This window comes from Piliocolobus tephrosceles, chromosome 2 (genome assembly GCF_002776525.5).
Source record: "Piliocolobus tephrosceles isolate RC106 chromosome 2, ASM277652v3, whole genome shotgun sequence".
Lineage (NCBI taxonomy): Eukaryota > Metazoa > Chordata > Mammalia > Primates > Cercopithecidae > Piliocolobus > Piliocolobus tephrosceles.
The window spans coordinates 163,790,784-163,814,342 of NC_045435.1; the positions used below are offsets into that span (position 1 = coordinate 163,790,784).

At 43.6% G+C, this 23,559-nt stretch overlaps 1 protein-coding gene across 7 annotated transcripts in view; it reads left to right on the forward strand.

The window, feature by feature from the left end:
* ZBTB38 (zinc finger and BTB domain containing 38) overlaps nt 1–23,559 on the forward strand; it is a 65,725-nt gene that overhangs the window by 12,734 nt on the left and 29,432 nt on the right. For 4 of the 7 annotated variants that reach the window (XM_023192139.2, XM_023192142.2, XM_023192141.2 and 1 more), the window contains one exon: nt 6,602–6,706. Coding sequence is in view for 1 of the 7 variants with exons in the window: in XM_023192137.1 (XP_023047905.1) it covers nt 9,142–9,162 (21 nt within the window). In the remaining 6 variants the exon portion in view is untranslated. Of the gene's footprint in view, nt 1–4,710; nt 5,126–5,414; nt 5,828–6,601; nt 6,707–6,762; nt 9,163–23,559 lie in introns of those variants that run through there. The other 3 variants (XM_023192138.2, XM_023192140.2, XM_023192137.1) reach the window with 3 other exon arrangements.

Below are 23,559 nucleotides of genomic sequence, written 5' to 3' on the forward strand. Positions count from 1 at the left end.
CACATGCTATTAGGAAAATGGCACCAGTCAGACCTGCTTGCAGCAGGGTTGCCAGAAACCTTCAACCTGTAAAAAAAAAAAAAAAAAAAAAAAAAAAACCACAGTATCTACAAACCCAATAAAATGGAGTGCAATAAAATGAGCTATGTTTATATTCTCCTTTTGATTTTTTCCCAGTAAGTAAAAAATGTATAAACTATTCTTAGCTAGTAGGCTACACAAAAACAGGTATCAGGCCGGATGTGGCCCGAGGGACCTAATGGGTTTTGCAGGTCCGTTTTCTAATTGGAAACCTGTAAACTGGGGCCCTATTGGCCAGATTCAGTCCACCTGGGGGCCCTATTGGCCAGATTCAGTCCACCTGTGTGTTTGTTTCACTTCTAACAATGCTTTTAGTTGAATGAGTTGCCAATATTTTTGTTTCTTGGTTTTAAAATGATACTACTTTTTTTTTTCAAATTATAAAAGTAGTATATTACTATGAGGTAATTTGGAGTGTTGAACATTTTGGCATGGATCCCTTCAGCCTTTTATCTATGCATGGTGTATTTTTTAATAGTTGAGATAGTAATTTGTAGACAAACTATGTATCTGCTTGTCTACTTAACATCCTAGCAGAAGCATTTTATATCATTTTAAATAAATACTTTTATTAACATAACCTTTTAAAACTTTATGAAAATCTTTAAACATATGTAGTAGAGGCTAGTTTAATGAACTCCTTGTTAGTTCTTTGACAATTGTCAACTGCTAGCCAATCTTGTTTCATGTAAATCTCCTTCTGTATTATTTTGAAGCAAATCTCAGACATCGTGTAATTTCTAAATATTTTAGTATGATTTAGTATGATTCTCTAAAAGCTAAATATTCTAAGAAAAAGGGTTTTCTCTCCGAAAAGAAACACTAAAATATTTAGGGGTAAAAGAGAATGTTGTCTGTAACTTTCATATGGTTCAGGAAGGTCTGGGTGAAGAGTATACAGGAATCTTTTTTTTTTTTTTTTTTTTTTTTTTTTTGCACTGTTCTTGCAACACTTCTACAAGTTTGAAGTATTTTGAAATAAAAAGTTTTACAAATGTAGATTACTTTTAAAATATACTTTTAAAATGTGGATTACTAAAAAAGAAAAATAATCACAGTACTAGACCACACCAACAAAGAACAATCATTCTTTAATAACAGCAGAACATCATAGCATTCAAAAAATGAAAGGTCATCTTTTAAAAAACCAATTTATTTGTTCAAGGCTCAAATCCAAATAAAGTCCATACAGTGCAATTGACACGATTAAATTTTATTTAACTTATAGGTTTCCCTCCTCTTTTTTTCCTTGTTATTGCTGTAAAAATTTTGTTGAAGAAACTGTTGTAGAGTTTCCTCCTATCTGAAATCGGTGATTACCTCCCTTGGTGCTGTTTTATGTGTTTCTCTATCTCAGAGAGTTCCTGTAAATTGGGAGTTACATCTACAGACTTGATCAGATTTATATTCCTTTTTTTTTTTTTTTTTAAGTAGTCAACATTTCATAGATTTTATGTAAAAATCCTGATTCAGGCTCCCTTAGGAAGTGCTGCCACCTGGCAACAATTGGTCCAGGGTTGGGGAGCCACCATCCCATTCCCCACCTCCCAACCCCATTTAGGTGGGACTTGAATTCTCCTGCAGGCCAAAGTTCATGCCACTTCCCATAAGCAGTTTCACACATTTATCTGCCTGGCTCCCACAGGCATGGGAAGTTGACACCCCTATTCTAAACATTGCCTCTTCAGGGGCTTTGGTAGATTTCCTACCAAACACACACATCACACACAACAAGTGGCCTTTCAAGAACATAGTAGAGATGAGAAAAAATGATTTGGAAAGAGACTTCCTTAAAGTGCTTGAAGGGAAAGTGATAAGCAGCCAAACTGGGGGAGGCCGAATTATAGAATTTGGTGAGAACACAGGTTGAGGGAAAGAGGAAAAAAAAAGTAAAACCGGGCCGGGCGCGGTGGCTCAAGCCTGTAATCCCAGCACTTTGGGAGGCCGAGACGGGCGGATCACGAGGTCAGGAGATCAAGACCATCCTGGCTAACCCGGTGAAACCCCGTCTCTACTAAAAACACACAAAAAAAACTAGCCGGGCGAGGTGGCGGGCGCCTGTAGTCCCAGCTACTCCGGAGGCTGAGGCAGGAGAATGGCTGAACCCGGGAGGTGGAGCTTGCAGTGAGCTGAGATCCGGCCACTGCACTCCAGCCCGGGCGACAGAGCAAGACTCCGTCTCAAAAAAAAAAAAAAAAAAAAAAAAAGTAAAACCATGAATTAAATTAACAGAGTGCTGCTAGTATGAGAGTTGGAATGTGTTAACAGATTCCTAACCAATAGTAGGAAACAAAGACAGCAAGTTGGTTTAAAAAAGATACTTTAGTCTTTTAATATATTATAATATTGAAACATTAAAGAGAAGAGGTTAGTAAGTGTTAAATTGGCCAAGACTCCTAGTCAGAAAGTGCAAGCAGGCAGTTGTAGGATAACAAAAATCAGTGTGGAGATTAAATGAATGAGGTAGGAAAACCTTCTAGAAAAGGCCCCTGGAAAAGAATCAGGAACCATACTGTGGGAATGGTGAAGAACTGGTGGAAATTTGAGAGAGGAGATAATCTTGAAAGTCTTGGGTTTTTTTTTTTTTTTTTTTTGGTTTTTTTTTTTGCAAATGTATTGAAATGAGAAGTATTATAAAGATAGAGGAAACACATCATGTTTAGTGGTCTTGAAAATGATAAACTTTTGCAGAAAAGAAAATAATTATGACAACTTGGGCCCTTTCTGGAAATTTCCAGATAGTTCCCCATACTCAGAAGAATGATTAAGAGAGAGAATCTGTGACTGGTTATGAGGAAGGATGGAAAATTTTGAAGGACGGGTTGATTATGTAATTTTTAGACTGTGTTGTTTAAAACTGTTGCTGTGATATTTTAGTTATTAATAACAATTTGGGGAAATCTAGTCAGTTCTGGAGAAACATTTGGCGCTAATAAGAAAGAAATGCCACTGTTTGTGAATTCCCAAGTGGATGTAAAGACCCATTCACTTGCTAAGCCTCTTAGGAAACCCAGAGCTGGTTTTACCCTTAACAAGCTGTTGACAGAGTCTGATCAAGGTACCACCTGGAACATGTTAACAATACAAAAAAGTGGATGTGGAGTCAGACCTGTTTCAATCCCTTTATGTCACTCACCATGTGACCCTGGCAGATTACCCATGGAAAATTTCTAGGGTGTAAAGGTTGTTTTACACACAGTAGCTATGATTCTCACTGCTTGGATGGTAGGAACTCAGAACTCTGAATACTTCCAGTACTAACGGCAGCCACAACAGCCTACAATCATAGCACACTTACATAATACCAGGTACTCTTGAAAATGCTTCACATGTTATTATCTCATTTAATTCTTAAAAAGTCCTACAAGGTAGGCACTGATATTAAAATTAGTCCCATTTTATAGATGAAGAAGCCAAGGGAGTTTAGCTAACTTGCCTAAAGTGGCCTTGTAAGCAACAAAGCTGTGCTTTAAACCCAGGCAGGCTGAATCCAAAGTAGAACTGTGCCTTGCCTTACCACCTCCCACCTTCCAGTCACGGGGAAACACAGAGAGCAATACCGAATACTAGCACTTCCCAACCCTGGTTCCTAATCCATGTGTCTCAGTTTTCTTGGAGGTCTTTGAATAATTTTCAGAGTTTCCAAAAGCTTCAGTGGAAACATACAAACATGCAATTATTAATAGACCACAAGTTTTTTAGGTTGGAATCCACTATTAACAACAGCTTAGCTCAGGTTTTGAGGAAGCTCGATTGACAATTGCATATACAAAAACATTGCAGGTTTTTGTTTTTGTTTAAGTGGGAAGATGAATCATTACTTAATAAATGCAATTTAGTGGAGTAGATCTTTCTGAACATGTGGCATATGGAGGAAGAATAAAGGGTGCTTGACTTTGAGGAGGTTGGGAAATGCTAATATACATGTGTATGCATGTTGCCCAAACTGTCGGCCTTCAAAACTCTTCCTTTTATTTTTAAATAACACGATTATTTAATCTGACTTGGAGTCAATATATTTTTCCCTCATTATTTAAAATATATTGTTGGCTTTATATTTAATATTGGAGTCTATTCATCAAGTGATCACATTCTTAAAACATGGTCAGGAACTGGGATGCAGAATTGCAAGTACTGTAGATTCCTGGCTAAAAACGTAAGTTATGCAAAGAATTGGCTTTTTAATCTTTTTAAGCTGTGCCCTTGAATTTTTTTAAAAGAAAATTTAAGAATAAGACTCTACTATCAAAACAAGGGAACATGGACGATTTTTAAAAAACAAACACCTGTCCATTATTCGTGCATTAGCTCCACATGGCCAGCTTGTGGCAGGCCCTCTCTGAATACTTTTTCAATGAGCAGTCCCTGGATCTTGGAAGAAAGATGCCAGCGGCCAGGGCCCTTCATTTAAAGAAGAGGACTGGGTCTTTTGCGTGAAATAGTTTCTACGCCACGTTGGGAAAAATCAATCTAGGCCTCTCTTGACGGCCATGGAAAAACACAGGTGACTCCTTATTCTTGAGCATTTGATGCAATTGAAACAGCACCGGACTTCCTGCGAATCCTGTGTGCAGAGTCTGGAACAGGAGCTCACGGACACTTCTGCGGCCCGGGGCCTTGTTCTGACAGTCACCAGGCTGTGTGGCCCAGAGTCCTAACTGCGTTGACCTTCGGCAGGTTCTGAATTGTGTCCTCCCCGAGGAGGCTGAGGCCGCTGCCTACTTGGTGGGGGGCCCCGGCTGGCCCCTGGGTCAGGCATGGGGCCTTGCGGGACCCTCGTGGGTCCCGCCGCCGCCCTCCTGAGGCCTGATCCTTGGCGCCGCGGTTCCCCCAGCCCCGGGCCCGCAGGGCTGCGGGTCAGGCCGACCTCCTCCCGGACGGGCCGCGTCCTCTGCCCCGCGCCGGGGGCGGGCCGGGCCGGCAGAGCCGAGCCGCCGGCGTCCATTTTCTGGGCGGTGCTGTGCAGCGCCGCGGCTGGACTCACGGGTCCGGAAGCACCATGGACCCCCGGGGAAACGCGCCGGAGGCTGAGGAGCCGAGCCCCGTAAGTGCCCCTTGCAGGGTCTTCGCGGGGCCGGGGGCGGGGCGAGGCGCGGCCTGCGGGCATGGGGCCCGGGGCGCCGCCAGCCCGACTGCACCTCGCTTCTGGAGGGAGCCGGGAAGCCGAGCTGGGGAAACCCTCGCAAGGGTTGAGCTCCGAAAACGCAGCAGAGCCGAGCTGCCCGCGGGAAGGAAGCGCCCGCAGGTGCCCGGACTCCGGAGCCCGCGTCCGGAGCGGAGCGGGGCGGGGCGGGGTGGGTTCGGCTGGAGAGTGCGGGCAGGTTGCGCCGCATTCGTGGCCCAACTGCGCGGCTGTGCTAGAGGGCGGGGGCCTTGGAGGAATGCGCTCCCGGGACTGGGGACGTGGTGGGCTCGAGTCCAGCGGGCTCGGGCACTGCGTTGACAGTCACACCTCCCGTCTCCTGGATTGAGAATCGGACCCTAGTCCTGACCCTACGGGAACTTGATAATTTCCTTGATGCAACACCAAGACCCTGGAATTGAACGGGACGTGCAAAGGCAGAGCCCTGCCCCCAGGGGTTTGCAGTCTCAGCCGCCTACTTCTGCAGTAGTTAGGTCTGCTCTGTTGGTACAACATACAACACAACCGCCCGCCGTTAGCCACTTTTTTTGTAGGGTACATCATAAATCACCTGAGATTTTAGTCTGTCCGCGGTTCCGCTTTATAACTCCTGCACTGCGGTAGGTAAGTGCCTAATTCCATTCTGGACGTTGGCCCTAACTGAGTATCCCTTCTAAGGATCGATTATAGGTGATATGTGTTATAGTGCCTTATACACATTTTAAAGGTTAAAGACTTTTCTTCTGTGAAGCTCAACTACTTGGTCAGATTCTCATGGTTAAAAAATGTGGAAGAGTTTTGTCCTGGTTTCAGAGAAACAGCTAGTGAGGCTCTATATCTAAGTGTAGTGTTTTTCAAGAGTGGGGGACCCATTAGAAGACTGTGGGATCAGTTTAGTGGGTTGCTACTGGAAATCTTCTTAAGATATAGAATATACAGTACAATACAGAGAAAAATAGAATAGAAAATAACATGCACTGCACATAGTGAAGGTAAGCATTGTCTTATGAGACTTTTGGTTTTCAGTTTATATAACATAAATTTTTAAAACAGTGGGTCACTGGCTGAAAAGTTTTTAAAACCCTGACTTACTGGTTAATGGCCCAGGCTTTGGAATCAATTGAATCTGGATTTGAGTCCTAGTTGTCACATAAACCAGCTGTGTGACCTCCAACAGGTTCTGTGGCCCATTAGAGTCTCCGTTTCTATAGCTGTAAAATGGGGGAATGTTCCCTACATCTGAAGGTTGTTATGAAGACAACACGAAACCACATATGTCAACCACTTTGTGGGTGCTTGACTTATGTGTTCAATATGTGCTCATTGCAGTTATTGTTGCTAAAACATCAAATCCTAGCAGCTAGTCATGGGACACTGCACTTTTCTTTTCCTTTTTAGATCTTGATGTGGAAGAAATGGAGGACTCAGAACCAAGGATTTCCAAGTGATTTCTTCCAAAGCACAGGAATCTAACTCTGTTAAAGCTGGTCCGTTCTAACTGAGGTAACTGAATTCGCGTCTCTCCTTAGTCTACATGAGATAGGAAATGGTCTTTCTGAGGGACTCCCAAAGGGTATACAATTCAAGACAGCAATCCATCAAGTTTTGGGGTTACAAAGTGACCATGACACTCAAGTGATGTGTTACTGGGAGACCGGATGTGTGAAGCCCCCGTGATGAAGGGGAACTAGGAGATCAAGGCTTTAGGACAGCTGGTTTCTCATTCCAGTTCTGTCAGCAATTGTTCTGGAGTCTTCTACATATCTCTTCACAGATCTCTAGTTTCTCTAGGCTGGAAGGGAGCACTGACATTGCTGAGGCCCAGAGAGTTTAGATGACACTTTAGGGTTACCCAGTGAGTTGGGTTCAAGGCAGGACTGGACCTTGGATCTTCGTTGCTCAGTCACGTAGCCAGCTTGAGCCAGAGTGAGCGCTCTGCTAGGCACCAAGTATACGAACGTGAAGAGACCATCCCCAGGACACTTGCAGCTGTCGCAGCCAAGTATTGATGGCCCAACACACTAAGCTCTACCTTGGAGCCATATACGAAGTCCCAGATGGTGACAATAACAACTACCATTTATCAAGCATTTGTATGCATGTGTATGCTAGGCAGTGTGTGAAGGCCTTTAAGCACAGTATTTTTTATTTACCCCTCGCGATAGCCCTAGGAGGTGAGGAAGAATAGTAAAGGATTGAAATGTGAAAATAGAGACAGGTCATGGAGGGCTTTGCATCTCATACTACATGTATGAAGTCCCTTCTGTGGGCACAGCGCTGGGCCAGGACTGCAAAGTGACCATCCTGGAGGAGCTTGCAGCCTGGTTCCAGAGAGGCACGGTAGGGTGGATGGTGCTTGCCATTCACCCCCACCTCCTTCCCCTGCTTCTCCAGCAGTTGCAGAGTGGGGTCCATCACAGGGACAGACCAGAGTCATAGACATACCAAAATTTCTACCTCTAAATTCAATTTTTCTTTCTTCTCCACTTAAATCTATACTTCCGCCCATCTATTAAAACTTATGCCCTCAATTTATAAATGATAGTAAGGCCTTCTCTGAATTCATTCATTTATTTTTCATCAACAAATGTTTATTGAGCTTCTACAAGGCACTTGGGTACTCAAGACCAGACAGATTTGTTTTTACAATCGTATTAGTCATTTCCAGTCTCTTAGCAAAGAATTTGTTGTTCAACTGTTAGCAATTTTCTATTGTTAATATGCTGGAACGGCAGCTCATGGATGTTGGAGATTGACCTATACGTAGAATTCCAAATGGGTATATAGGAAAGCCATTTAAAAAGTCTTAATATCTTTAGAAAGGAATTTCACACTTCTCTTTAAAATTTTGATTTTGTCATTCTTGTTACCTGCTTATAGAGGCCTTTTTATTTGTACCTTTAACTCAGAATCCAAGAAAAAGCAGTTTGGCAAGGGGGTTTTGTTTGATTTGAAACGTTCTCTTCTCTTAGCTTTGTAGGCCACAGAAGACTGTGGGTATTCAAAAGTAAAGTAATTTAAGAAATATGTTTGTTTAATTTATAAGGTAGAAAATTAGAGATAGCTCTAAGAATTGCAATAAGCCACAGAAATCAAATCGCAAGACTTGAATGCTACCTGTAACAACTTAATCCCCAAATAAAACAAATGAGATGTTGAATGTGAACATGCTTTGTAAACTTTAAGGTGTTCTATGAATGCTGTACAGCAATCTACTACAAGTATGACTGTGCTAGAGAGAATGGAGAATTCAACTGCCACAAAAATCTGGTCTCTTCGCTCTCAGACTCTGTTGAGGAAAGAAGATATGCAGAAATAACCATGTGATAAATGCAAAAAGAAGATATTTTGGTAATTTGAGGAGGAAGGGGTCCCTTTTATCCCTAGCAGTCAAGAGGCTCTTGAGAAAAAGCATCTAAGCAAGTCCTTGAATGATGTGGCATTTCAATAAAAGAATGGGGAAGAGGCATTTGAAATAGAAGGACTAGTAGGAGATGGAGAAACATGGATCATATTCAGGGAAAAGGGTCAAGTCCAATTGAGTTAGAACTGGTCTATATACAGGCATCAAAACTGTAGAACATTCGGTGCCAAATGATACAGTCTTGAATGCCAATTAGGAAATGTGACTGCATTAACCAATAGGTGTCATTAAAGATACTTGAACAGGGGAGTGTTTTGGTTGTGCTTCAGGACCAGGCTCTTGTGAGTAGCTTGGGGGAGATCAGGAGGAGAGGCAGGGCAGAAACTAGAGACCAGAAGGCCAGTTAAGCTGCTATGACCCACCAGGGAAAAAGAGGGGCAGGAAAGGCCTGAAATGGTTGATAACAATGAAATGGGAAAGGAACAGATGCAGAGGAAAGAACTGACAGAATCTGATGTGTCAGTGGAGAAGGAACAGCTAAAGCTGACACTGCGATTCCAGAGCAGTACTACCCATGGAAGAAACTCAGAAGGAGGTAAGGAGCTGCATTTTACAGGTGCTGTGTTTGCAGTGTTGAAACATGCTGTCTCCCAGGCAGAAGGGGGCTTTGCGCTCCACAGGAAGGCCAGGGCTCATTTGGGAGTCTTTGGTTTATAACAAAAAGTCAAGAGACAGGAGAATAGATTTTTGAGAGAGAATATCAAGAGATGGGAAAAGAGATTTTTGAGAGAGAATATAGGGGGAAAATGGTTGAGGATGGAGCCTTTTGAGAAAAGAATGGAAGATCCAGAGGCAGATAGAAGTCTGGCAAGATAGTAAGGAAGAACCATGGAGGAACGCAACTCCAGAAGCCAGCGGAAGGAGGTTCCCAATGGAGGGAGCCAGGTACGTCAGACCCTGGAAGGTGAGGGATGAGCTTAGGAAGACTCTTGGATTGACAAGTGTGAAGTTGCATTGTTGGTGTTTTCCTTTTTAAGGTAATATGACGTATATGATGAATATTAAGTGGTTTAATTTACGTAAGTGTGTAGCTTACACAAATCAAGAATCACTCTTAAATTTGTCCCTGGCAAATCCCATGTTTCTGATTATGTTTCTGAACATGTTTCTGATTATGAAAATTCAAGCTGTTAAATGTGATTTTAATAGTAGTCATACACTATATTCTGTTGTCAGCATACAAATTAAAGAATATCCCTTAATAGAATGAGTCCTTTAAAAACTACATTTCCGTTGATGCAAAAAGTTTCTAACAATAATGTAATTCCATTGCCTTTTACCATATGGCTATTGTATGACATATGCATGTCTGCGTGTTTTCACGTGCATATGAGCTTAGTACAATGGAATGAGGAGACTGGGGTCAGATAAATCTAGTTTCACAACCTAGCTGGGCCACTTTCCAGACTTGTGACTTTAGAAGAGTTTCTCTCTAAGCCTGACTTTTTCCCTCCATAAATCATATAGGATTATTTGGAAGACTGACTAACATATAATTTGGTCAGGATCTCTATATACCGTAGCAGGCAATTAATTAATATTGGTTCCCTTCCCCTCACAACCTTGTATAGATATATAAATTTATATAATGTGCATCTACACATAAAGCCTTATCTTAAAGACTCATTTTAATTTGTTAATTTTATCATGGAAAGCACACACCTCCTATTACCACTGATTTATTCTGGGTTAGTCCCAGTGACCATCAATTTAGTATGGACAAGAATCCATCTGGGGAACTTGTCAAAATGTAGATTCCCAGGTGGGGCAAGGGAATCTGCATTTTAAACAGCACTGTCATGGCTGGTGATGAAGATTAACAATTACCAACTTCTGTGAAGCAGGAGAAGAGATAAACCTGAGATTTGAGATGCTAGTTTCAAATCCTGTTTCTACCAGAGATAAGTCTATGCTCAAAATTTTTATGTCATTAATGTTAATGGATTATATGCATAATCAGATAAAAGCAAATACTTTCCAGAGAGTCAGGGAATGGTGGTATTATTGCACCCTCCTGCCCCGCATCATCTCATTGCTCTCTGCTGTGTGATCACAGTACTGTGTAACATGCTGCCTGCAAACCAGTTTCTTTTCTGTGGAATAAGTGATGACACCCTGTCCCATGGCCAGAGTTTGCAAAACCACTGTCACTTGTTTGTTAGCAATATATATAGTGACAACACTACACAGTCATGCCATTAAATTATTCTACATGACTCTGCTGGTAGATAAACATCTCTGTCATTATATTATTTCCCTCAATCTCTGCATCTTAAAGTCACTTAATTTTTAGGCTAAAGTTCATATTCTTCATCTATCCCAACTCCATTTTATAGATGAAAAAATAATTTGGCCGAGCACAGTGGCTCATGCCTGTAATCCCAGCACTGTGGGAGGCCAAGGCTGATGAATGACCTGAGTTCAGGAGTTCGAGACCAGCCTGGCCAACGTGGCAAAACCCCGTCTCTACTAAAAATACAAAAATTAGCCAGGCATGGTGGCACACACCTGTAGCCCCAGCTACTAAGGAGGCTGAAGCAGGAGAATCACTTGAACCCGGGAGGCAGAGGTTGCAGTGAGCTAAGATGGCACCACTGCACTCCAGCCTGGGTGACAGAGCAACACTCCATCTCAAGAAAAAAAAGAGAGAGAGAGAGAGAGAAAGAATGTATCCTTTTTTTCTTCCTAGTTCTAGCTGCTCTCTTTGTTTATTCACAACAAAGGATTGAGGTATATAGACATGTTTGGTGTTTAACTTAGATATGGAAAGTATAAAACATTTGACATGTATGTTGAATTGCTCTTTATGTTCTCTACACATAATTTAGAAATAAGATGATGTAGTGGGAATATATTTATGAAAACTATATTGAGTCATTTTAAAATGATGTCAGCATCCTTTTACTGGTTTGCCTCTTTGGAGGAGGATGCTGATGGCCTGGAGCCTTTCCTAGAAACAGAGTTTCTCTCTCTATACCCACAGCTCCAAGGAAAGAGGATGGAACTGACATTCATGGAGTTAGGTCTATACCTTATATGCATTATCTCTGCCATCTTTTAGAACCTCAGACAACATGGTGTGGCAAGTGAAGCAAAAAGAAACTCAACAACTACAGCCAAGGTTGTAGAGATTAGAGTTTTGTTTTTGTTTTTTTTTTAATTATTATTTTTTAAGATGGAGTTTCACTCTTGTTGCGCAGGCTGGAGTGCAGTGGTGCTATCTCAGCTCACTGCAAACTTTGCCTCCCAGGTTCAAGTGATCCTCCTGTCTCAGCCTCCTAAGTAGTTAGCATTACAGGTGACTGCCACTATGCCCAGCTAATTTCTGTGTTTTTAGTAGAGATGGGATTTCACCACGTTGGCCAGGCTGGTCTCGAACTCCTGACCTCAGGTGATCCACCGGCTTCAGCCTCCCAAAGTGCTGAGATTACAGATGTGAGCCACCGTGCCCGTCCTGAGATGAGATTTTTACACCCTGGGGTCTGTCTGACTCACAAGGCCAGCCTCTTCTCTCCACACTCTGGGCTGCCTCCCCAGCCACATAGTGAGAGTATGAAACCGGTGTTTGTTCCTGATTTTTTTTTTTTTTTTTTTTTGAGACAGAGTCTCGCTCTGTCACCCAGGCTGGAGTGCAGTGGCCGGATCTCAGCTCACTGCAAGTTCCGCCACCTGGGTTTATGCCATTCTCCTGCCTCAGCCTCCCAAGTAGCTGGGACTACAGGCACCTGCCACCTCACCCGGCTAGTTTTTTGTATTTTTTTAGTAGAGACGGGGTTTCACCGTGTTAGCCAGGATGGTCTCGATCCCCTGACCTTGTGATCCACCCGTCTCTGCCTCCCAAAGTGCTGGGATTACAGGCTTGAGCCACCACGCCTGGCCTGTTCCTGATTTTAACTGAGAGGCTCAGAGATCCTCATCCTTAATATTATTGTAACCTCAGACTTTTTGACAAGAAGCAAGTAGAGCAGAGATAATGTGCAAATTTGAATTTGTTCAGCAAATATTTACTTAGTATCAACTACCTGCCAGGTAGGAGATCAGAACCCCAGCCTCATGGAGCCTCCCTATCTCCCTAACCTATCCTTATCTACTGTCTGTGCTGTTACAAGCTTTTCTTTTAGAGTAAAATACCAATGGCGTTCCACACTGATAAGATCATTAATTTGTGTCTTGCTATAGCTGTCACTGTCACTGTGCTGGGCTGAATGTTCCCAGAGCCTATACCAGTTGGAAGTTTAAAACTACTCCTTGGGGGATTGCCCAGAGGGCTAAGTAAATGTTTGTTGATTACCCTCTGAGGCCCTGAGGAACTCTGCAGGGGGCTAGGAAAATTGCCCAGAGCCCCTGCAGGGCTGGGTTGGAGTGAGGAGAAAGACATCCGTGAGAATCCAGAGGGGAGGCCTAGGAATTGTTCCCAGCATGACTTTGCTTGTTTGGTTTCCTCACCTGTAACCAGAGAAGGTTTCGCTCAATGATGGCTGTTTCCTTCCAGCTCTAAGGTGTAGTACTTCATTTTCTTTCGAGCAGAAAAGCAGAGGTGCTGGAACAAGCAGGGGCAGGGACTCAGTCTGAGGTCTCCCAGGGGTCTCAATGTAGCAGCTCCCTCCTGTCCTCATGGATATGCCGATATTAGCCAGACTTTGGCTTCTGCCTTTACCCTCTACACTTTTGAGGAAAGTGCCTGAATTTAAGGGTGGGAGATTGTCCATTTTTGAGGGAATGAAGACTCTTACAGAAGGATTGGGACTGGCTGGGAATCATGGTTTTCAAATATAATGCTTATAGGGAACCTGGGAAATAAACTAGCCCAACCTCTTTGCCTTCCAGATAAGGAAAGAAATGTCCAGAGAAGTCTTAGGACTTGCTCAAGGCCACATCATTAGTGGCAAAGTGGGAACAGAACCCACTGTCCTAGGCCCAGTCTGCCAGAAACAGGCAGGTTATCAGAAAAGCAGGAGATGGCAGTCAGCAGCAAAGCTTAAAGAAGGACTGGCACTGTCCCATGAGAGCGAGCTGACCATGACGTCTGCTGGACTTCCAGCAGACACACGCAGTAGGACACCGTGATGCAAAGCTTCCGGTCCAGTTGGAGCCCTTGGGTTTTTGCCAATTAAGATAGTCAAGCAAATTTCTTTTTGACCTGGGAGAGGCAGAAGGCTGTTTTCCATCTTACAAAAACATTTCTCCTCTTTTGTGTAAATGAAAATTCCTAAGCTATGTTATAACTTAATATTGAAAGAAATTAAACATTTTCTCGGGGAGGGAGGAAGACCCAGCTTGCGCACCAGTTTCTCTGGCCACTACTGTGAGTGTTCATACCAGGATGCATTTTCGTGAGAACTCCAGTGGCTATTTAAGTCCTGGAAGGGTATCCTGGGATTATTTCAGCAACCCATGAAGGCAGCTTTGTGCAAGGTGAGACAGATATGAGCTGTCACTTCCTGCTTTGTGAGTTGGATATTGTTTCTAGGCCCTGTTTTATTTATGTTATTTTTCCTGTTCATGTGTTAGAACAACTTCTGACTATTTGTAGAGTTGATTACAATTAGATAATAAGACCACCAATTCAGTCCAAACAAAGATGAATTTAGTATCTTGCCAGGCAAGGGAGACCCGCATATTCAGATCAGTCTCCCCATACTTTTGTGCATTTCGTGTAAGCATGGAGATTTCCGATTAGTTCTAATAGCACAGTGACTGGCTCCCAGACACCTAAATGAAGATTCCCTTTTTGAAAAACCTACTCAGCATTCTGGTCTGTCCCTGCTTAAACCTGTTTAGTCTGGTCTTCTAGTCCCTGACTTGAGCTCAAAGAGCAAGGTTTCTCAAGGTCTCCGTGCGGGTCTTTGATGCTCTTTGGTGGAAGAGATTTACAATGTAGCCGTAACCGGCGCCTGTGGCTGAACCATGCCTTCTGCAGTGTGTTCAGCCCTTCTCTTGGATTAATGCAAGTTCCACCTTTGCTTTAATGGGAGGGGACAGAAGGACCACTTTGAGGAAGCAGAGGCAAGAAGATAGTCTGCAAAAGCCATGACGTGGCACTGAAATGAAGCCCTGTGTAGGGTTTTACTCAGACGTTAGAGAACTGGCTGCCCCGGAGTGCTGTGCTAACTAGAGAAAGAAAAAAAAACCCTGACCTTTAAAATTTTTCCTGTGAAGGTCTAGCAGTTCTAGAGTGTCTTCAGTGACTACACAGTGTAAAGCAACTCTGTGCACAGAAGCACGGTAAATTACCTAAATGGAAATTTGCTTCTAGGTGAAGTTCTTACCCTGTCTGTTGGATATTTTAGAGTATTGTCAATATTTGTTTTTGTTTTTGACATTTTCAGGAAACCGAGAGCTTTTTGTCACATTTGAACAATCTCTTTTAAGAGTTTCTTTTCTATTTATAATGCGTTTCTGATAAGAAGATTTGCGCCTTTCTCTATTTTAGAAAATACTTTTTGAGGTTTTTTTTTTCCTTTTATGAAGTTTAATTAGTTGTCTTACCTCCAATCCTAGCAACTCCCTTACATTAAAAATGACCTATTTTTTTTTTTTTTCTCCCATGAGGTTCCTTTGCTCAGAGAGAATAAGAAAAGTTCTGGTAATTAGTCATTGTGGTATTCTGTAAACAAGTACTTGGGAGGCCATGATTTATATTACTGGTCGGGAAGAAAAAAAAAGGGGGTTTTGTGTATCTCTAGACGATTACCCTTATGAAAGGCAAATGCCTCGTATTCCCAAAAGGTCTCTTGGGTGCCCTGTTTGTTGTGTTAAGGTCTCTCAAAGCCGGTGGCCATTTTCTGTGAGCTGAATCCCTGTGTGAAACTCCTCCCACTGTGAGGTCTATGAGCATTTGTTTTCTAAAATGAAAGCACAGGCAGAAACTCAAGCTATTCTACAGAACAGTCTGTTCTTTCGATTTTTTTTTTTAGATCAGTATATTTAAAGCATAATTTTTCCAAACAACATATTGCGAGTGTTTACCTGCAGTGGTTTGGAGTTTGCGTGGGGAGTTTTATTTATTTTTTAATGTAGACAACTTATTTACCAACGTCATAGCTCCTTCTGCTCAGATAATTCTACCCTAAACTAGGTGAATAGGGGAACTATGTAGGTAGCTGACTACTGCCAGAAACTTTCCTTCTGTTTCTATTAAATTTCTTTTGGGGTGAAATTGGCAACAGCTGACTGGAACGTAGCTCCCTTAATATTCTCCCCCCCCCCCACCCCACAATGTTTTCCACTCGAATTTTTTTTGTCTGAACCATTGTTCATCCATTCGAAAGACTGGCCAGAGTTTTTGTCACTTTTCCATAGTAGGAAAGCCTCTGTGCCTCTCCTTGTACCTCAGACCTACTGGTGGGCTTGCTTGACAGCTCTGCCAAGCGCCTGCGTCTCCTGAGCCTATGAAGAGGCAACTTTCACAATCCTGTGCTGCATTCGAGGTCTGTGCTGCCAGGCCTGGCCTCCCTCCAGAGGTCGTAGTGTTGCCAGCAGTGGCTTCAAACTGGAAACATGGGAGGAGGAATTGTGGGAAATGGGGAAGAAGAAAATGTTTGTGCAGGGAAAGTGTGTACGTGGACTTAAATAAATATCTGAGGGCCCAGGCCCATACAGATAATCTCTGTACGTTGGCATTTTGTGCCTGGAGCCAGGTGTCTGTTGACAGTGGGGAGGAGGTGGGGAACACCCGGCCCAGAGCCTCAGCCGCCTTCCAGCAGGAGGTCCTCACGCCCCAGACTGCTCAGAATGCTCCCCGGACTGAGGGATCAGCTGCACATCCCCCTGATGTCACTAAAGCTGAAATCTGCTTCTTGGGTTTAGCTACCATTTTCGTTGAGCAGTTCTGAGGATTCCTTGAGGGTACTTGTGATCTTGGTGGAGATGCTTCATGGTGTTGACCCTATTGTTTTGAACACCTGACACCTGGATGGTCCAGGCCCTATTTCTGTGATCTGTTTTTTGGAACTGTTGTATTTGTGTGACACAGTGATGGAGCATGATGTCAGCTCCCACATACTGTAACCCAGGAGGGAGCATGATGTCAGCTCAGGATACTGGAACCGATAAAAGCTCAGTGAGTGTTGCTTCCCGTTACATACCTGCTCATGATGACTTGTGGGACGCTTGTTTTAAAGAAGGAGAGCTGAGTGCCTCTGATAGAAAATCTGATTTCATGAGATGCTTATTAGGAGTTAGGTACTCCTTTTTCTTGAAGCTTGAACAGACTATCATTAATGTGACTGACTGCAGCAAAGTGAAGAGTTTGATATTTGCCACTCTGCCTCTGAGGATTTATGTAGGGAAATTTTTCCCATAGGAATGGACAGACTAAAGGAATCCTTAAGAAATAGTATGTCACCCAAATATATTCTGTGGTAAGGCTTTTCAACACCTGTCCTTCGTTAGGACGAAGCACTCTGAGAGTTTTGAAAACTTGAATACTGACATCTCAGCATTTAAATTTTAGGACAATGAACCACAGTGCAGAGATTAAAATTTCACAGGCAGAACAAAACCTACACGTGATTTATACTTACATTTTTATAGACTAAGATCTAAAACTCACATACAGGAACAGGAAGGTAATCTGAACGTTAAATGTGGGCTTGGTATGAGAAGGTAAGCAAGTGGTTAGATTGTGGCAAACTGGAGGTTTGAGACTTTTTCACATAGATCGGGGCCTGATGAGAGCATCTGCAGGCCGAATGGAGCCTATGGGCTGCTTCTTGCATGGCAGTTGCATGCAATTTGACTCAGTCCACTGATCTGAATTCCCTCAGTGGCAACCTGCCCAGTCTTCTCCTGCAGAGCGTTGGGCTTGAAGCTGTCTGAGGCCCAGCCCAGGGAAAAGTAAAGGCCATTGAACCTTCTCCATCTCACCACAAATAAGTCCGTCACTTCGGATATAACTATGTCCATTTCATACAGGCAAAGTATTATGTCAGTGGGGTCAGTAGCAGAGCATAGTATTTGTGTCCAGGCACATCTGGAAGGCTTCAGACAGAGCAGCCCTGACTAAGTTGCCCAGTGCTCAGTGTACTGATCCCAGGGTGAGACAGGAAGAACATCGGAGGAAGCCCTTCCGTGTCCAGGCATGTCCCTCTTAAGGCAGCTGCATGGAACCAAGCCTGCAAAAGCTAACCTGGATGGCATCAGGTGATGGATGACAGCAAGGGACAGCAGATATGTCCTGATATACTTGGTCTTTGGTATGTTTGGTCCAAGGATGTTTTCTGAAATATCAAACAGTGACTTCCTAACTAGTCCTAGACTGGGACAATCTGAGAATTGTCCTCTCTCCCTCTGTTGACACTTTATTGACCTTCCACAAACCCTGGAATTTACAATGCTTTCCCTCTTTTCTACACATCTTTTAACCCTCCCCTTTCTTTCTTGGTGCTGAGTCATAATGTCTTTGACGCACATAGCCCAGGGCCTGGGATGTAAAAGGTGCCCAGTCAGTGTTAGCTTTTCTTGTTACTGGCATCATCGTCATCATTTCCATTCTAGCTATTATTTCACCAGAGGTCAGGGAACTTGGTTTCCCTACACTCCGTTTAAACCACATCTTCAGGGGTACCTCAGCCATCTCCACCTTGACATAGATGAAGATGGACCAGACATACAAGACCCTTTTCTGGAATTTGTCCTGTTTATGTCACCCATTTCCATTGTAGGAGTTGGGCTTTTATTAGAAATACAAGTGTCTGCCATTGTAAGTGAAGTTGTAGGGCTTATGCTATGTGGACTGGACTCTAGGGGGGCCAGGGTGGAATCATTCTAGAAACTTGTTCCAGGATGACTTGACCAAAGAAAAGCCATCAGATGCTGCTGCACTGGAGACCTGACATTTGCTACCCCAAGTGTGGTCCTCAGACTGGCAGCATGGACATCCTCTGGGAATCCATTAGAAATACAGAGCCTCGAGCCCTACCCCAGACCCACTGTGTCAGAAAAGGCACTTAACAAGATCCTCAGCTGACTTACACACATTGACATTTGAGGAGTGCGGCTCTAGACACTCGGGTGAAGCACAGAGACAGACTGACATAGAGATTGACCTATGTAAGATTGTGGACTTGCTAACTAGGAGGTGGATTGGATGCTTTGGTCTTAGAGGGTGGGGTTGAGGGTTGTGCCTTTTAAGCCCTGCTGTAGAAATGTATGATGGGGTGATATTTACCACATTAAGAATCTGATTCTGAAGACTCTTGTTGTCCCCTGGTTGTGAGTTTAATCTTATAGTGCCTCATTCCTTTCTACCATCTCCAGCCCCCACTGACCTTCTGGCCTTGGAAACCCTGTTGCCAAGCAGGGAAAGTCCTGTTTTAGGGGACAGAAAACCTTTGTGTATCAGGGAACTGACACAAATAATGTAGGATTTTAATGGTGGAACGTGTATCAGTATAAAAATGAGGGGTGATCTGCTCTCAGTGAATATTTATGGGACCCTTGTAGGTGGTGAAAAGGGAGGTGTAACTGAACTTCTTTAATGTTCATGGCTGAGGGCATTGCCTGCTCCTAAGAAAACAATGGGAAAGACAGAAATAATTAATCCCATGCTGCCATGGTGACCTGTCTGGACTGGAAACTACTAGGGTGGTGAGAAAAGGGCTGCAGAATCTTAGAGAGGAAATTCCAGCTTCATATTGCATTAATCTAGTTTAAAAATGAATTAAAAGCCTTTTCAGCCCTTCCAAGTTCTTGCCTACATTTTGAGGGTAGCATGGCCTGGCTTTTTGTGAATTTATGATTGTTGTGATTTTTTTTCCATTCTGTGGAGTACTCTCAGGTGGTCTTTTGCCCTGAACTCACAGTGGCCTGTGGTCCCTTGAGCAGAACACAACTTGGGAGTGCAGCTGGATGTCTTAGGGGTCTCTGAGCTGGCTTGCTCTCCCTTCCTCTCTTCTTCCTCTTCCTACCACTGTCAGGAAGCTTAGCATGGAGTTCTGGATTCCAGCTCCCTCTCACATTCATTCATGTGAGCTACTGCCATGGTGTCAGTAATGGGTTGAATGGCTGCCCCTCAAAAGATGTGTCCATGTCCCAGAACCCGTGAGTGTGACCTCATTTGGGAAAAGGGTTTTCGCAGATGTAATTAAGGATTCTGAGATGAGAGGTGGACTCTAAAGACAATGACAAGTGTCCTTATAAGAGACACTTGTAGAAAGGAGAAGGCCATGTGCAGATGAAGGCAGAGATGAGCATTACACAGCCACAGGCCAAGGAGAGACTGGAGCCACCAGAAACTAGAAGGGGCAAGGAAGGATTCTCCCCCTGCAGCCCTCACAGAGAGCACAGCCCTGCTGACTCCTTGATTTTGGACATCTGGCTTCCAGAATTGTGAGATAATGAATTTCTGTTGTTTTAAGTCACCAAGTTTGAGGTAATTTGTTACAGCGGCCCCAGGAAACAAGTACAGTGTCCAAACCTAGCCTTGATCCTGCAGCACAAGAGAGCTTGTTAGAAATGAGATTCTGGGGCTTACCAGATTCGGTCAGTCTAGAGTGACATGAAGAAATGAAATTGTAGTAAGGGTCTGCAGGTGGTTCTGATGCACCAGCATCCATTGTTCGTGCTCCCCCTTTAGCCCTATTTTCTTTTCATCCAGTTTACTTCAACTTGGGCAAAATTCATGCTCATGTTTGCAGCCACCTCCCATACGTCATTGCACACTGCACATCTGAATCTTCACTCCAGCTCCCTTTCAGCACTAAAGTCCATTTTGGATGTCTGTTGATTGAGGGAGCCACCTGCATTTTCTCAGGCTTCTCAGAGGGAGCTCAGACTTCACAAACTTCATTATCCTCCTCCCAAACCAGCTCTTTGATCTGGGCTCCCGACCTGTTAGTGGCACATCTAGATGCAGTAGAACTGGCACGTCAATCATTCTTGTCCCACTGCCTTGCCCCTAATTTCCAATTAGTCGATTCTTCCATTCAAATAGCTTTCAAATTTTCCCCCCTTTCGTCCCCACATGTCTCTTTGCCTTCTTTTCAGACTTTCTCCAAACACCCTTCTCACAAACTGCTTTCAGAGTGACCTGTCTGCAAATTTGTCAAATCATTCCCGTATTAAATCTTTTAAATGGCTTGCCGTTGCTCAAGTTGTACATGGAGAGCTTATTGTAAAAGCCCAGGCTGGGTGCAGTGGCTCACGCCTGTAATCCCAGCACTTTGGGAGGCTGAGGCAGGCGAGATCAAGAGATGGAGACCACCCTGGCCAACATGGTGAAACCCCATCTTTACTAAAAATACAAAAATTAGTGTAGTATGTACTGGTGTGGTTGTGCATGCCTGTAGTCTCAGCTACTCTGGAGGCTGAGGCAGGAGAATGGCTTGAACTCAGGAGGCAGAGGTTACAGTGAGCCGAGATCACGCCATTGCACTCCGGCCTGGTGACAGAGCAAGACTCCATCTAAATAAATAAATAAATAAATAAATAAATAAATAAATAAATAAATAAAAAGCCCAATACTCAGCCCCCCACCCCCACCCCCCAGGACTCAACAAATCAGAATCTTGAATTGGGGCCTGTGTATTGGTGTCTTCTCAAGTTTCCAAAGGCGATTTCAGTATGTGTTAGGGGGTGAGAACTATGGGACTAGAGGATAAGGTCCAAACTCATCCAATATTGGAAATTTTTCATGACCAGGCCCCACCAGGGTTCCTCCCCATCTCCTAACATGCCCCTGCACGTGGCTGTGGGGCAGCCATCCCACCTGTTTGCCCCTCCCCAAGTGCATCATTCTTGCCTTTGCTTAGACTTCTTCCTACAAAAGAATGCCTTTTTCCCTCTTGGATTCCAAGGAAATTCTCCCTATCCTTCAAGAGCGAGCCCCACCTCCCTTGCCCTGACTCCTCTTCCCCAGTTTAAGGCTGCTTCCTCCCGAGCCCTGGATGCCCCCTCGGTGGAGCACTCTCATCATCATAGGAACTGTCTGCACGTCCCTCTCCTCCACTGGAGAGTGGGCTCCAGGAGGTTGCTGAATGAGGGAAGAAATAAAGGATTCAAAAAGGCCAAGGAGAGGAAATCGTTCTGTTTCTTTGAATTATTGTACTGATGCTGCTTTATACCTCATCAGATACTTGTTAAGAAAACAAAACTCTGCTTGATTTTAATGAAAGCATTGAAAATTTGTTAGTGGTAGTAATATGGTGTACCATTAATTGAATATTTGCTAGCTAAGGTCTCTATATTCACTGCCTTCTTCAGCTATCACAATAATCTTCTCAGGTGTTATTCTCATTTTATAGAACAAGTTAAACAAAATGCTGTGTGATCAAGTAGTGCAAGATGGTAGAAAATACAAAGTAGAATATTTACATGATCACCTGGCCAGCAGTGTGTTAATGGCATGCTATAGGCTGATCAGGAAAAACTGATTTTGTTGGTAAAAATAGCTAACCATATTGTATTAGTCTGTTTTCACACTGCTGTAAAGAACTACCTGAGACTGAGTAATTTATGAAGAAAAGAGTTTTAATTGACTCACAGTTTTGCAGGCTTAATGGGAAGCATGACTGGGAGGCCTCAGGAAACTTAATCGTGGTGGAAGGTAAAGGGGAACCAGGCATCTTCTTCACATGGCGTCAGGAGAGAGAGAGCAAAGGGGGAAGTGCCACACACTTTTAAACCATCACATCTTGTAAAAACTCACTATCAGGAGAACAGCAAGGAGGAAATCCACCCCCATGATCCAGTCACCTCCCACCAGGCCCCTCCTCCAGTTCAACATGAGATTTGGGCAGGGACACAAACTCAAACCATATCACATATGTAGTTTTTTTGAGTGGCAGATACATGTTTGACACTGAATTTGGCATAAAACAAGCACAACTGTTAAGCATACCAATCAAAAGATGAGATGGTGGTTTATATTTGCTAATGTTTAGAATCACACAAATCTAGTCTTCCATTTAAGTATGTTAGAAGTTAGTTTGAAGCTCAGAGTCACAAGATCGGGGCTGAAAACCCAGCCTTTCCAGTGACAAGTGATGTGATGCCGGGACTTTGTCTTCATTTTTCTGAGCCTTGGTGTCCCATCTTTGAAATGGAAATACAATTTCCCTGCCTGCAGTAGCATTGTGAGAAGGAAAATAAGGTGGCGTGTATGAAAGTGATTTGTAGACCAAGTGCAGTGGCTCACGCCTGTAATCCCAGCACTTTGGGAGGCTAAGGCAGGCAGATCATCTGAGGTCGGGAGTTCGAAACCAGCCTGACCAACGTGGAGAAACCCCATCTCTACTAAAAATGCAAAATTAGCCAAGTGTGGTGGTGCATGCCTATAATCCCAGCTACTCGGGAAGGCTGAGGCAGGAGAATCGCTTGAACCCAGGAGGCGGAGGTTGCGGTGAGCCAAGATTGTGCCATTGCACTCCAGCATGGGTGACAAGAGTACAACTCCATCTAAAAAAAAAAAAAATGATTTGCAAATGGTACAAGGCTACACAGGAATAAGGCCGGGTGTTTTTGTCTTTGTTCTGTGTTTGGGTTGACAAGGTTGGCCTTTGGGAGGAGTCAGGATGAGGAAGGTGGTGTTCTGCTGGGTAAGCGGATATGGGCGCTGAAACAATCGCAGGCTGCCTGAATTCCAGGCAGGGTGGGGCACAAGGATGCTGGGATGTGAGCCCAAGAAAAACAACTGGAATGAGCTACTTAGGGGGAATGGGGGAATAGAGAAGAACAGTTGAAAATTAGAGTCTCGCTGTGTTTTTGAAACCGTGGAGCTGAGAGAATGTAATTGGTTGGAGTTTTGCACTGGGTCACCTGTAACCAAAGACCAGCCCAGAGACCATAGATCAGCTCCAGGGAGCTTGATATCTTGATCTTTTATTCTTAGGTTATTCCCAGCAATTCTGTTCCCAGGAGCTCTGAAACTTTCTGGATCTGAGTTCAAGAGCTTACTTGCCTTGTGGCCTCAGTATCTTGATTCCAAACATAC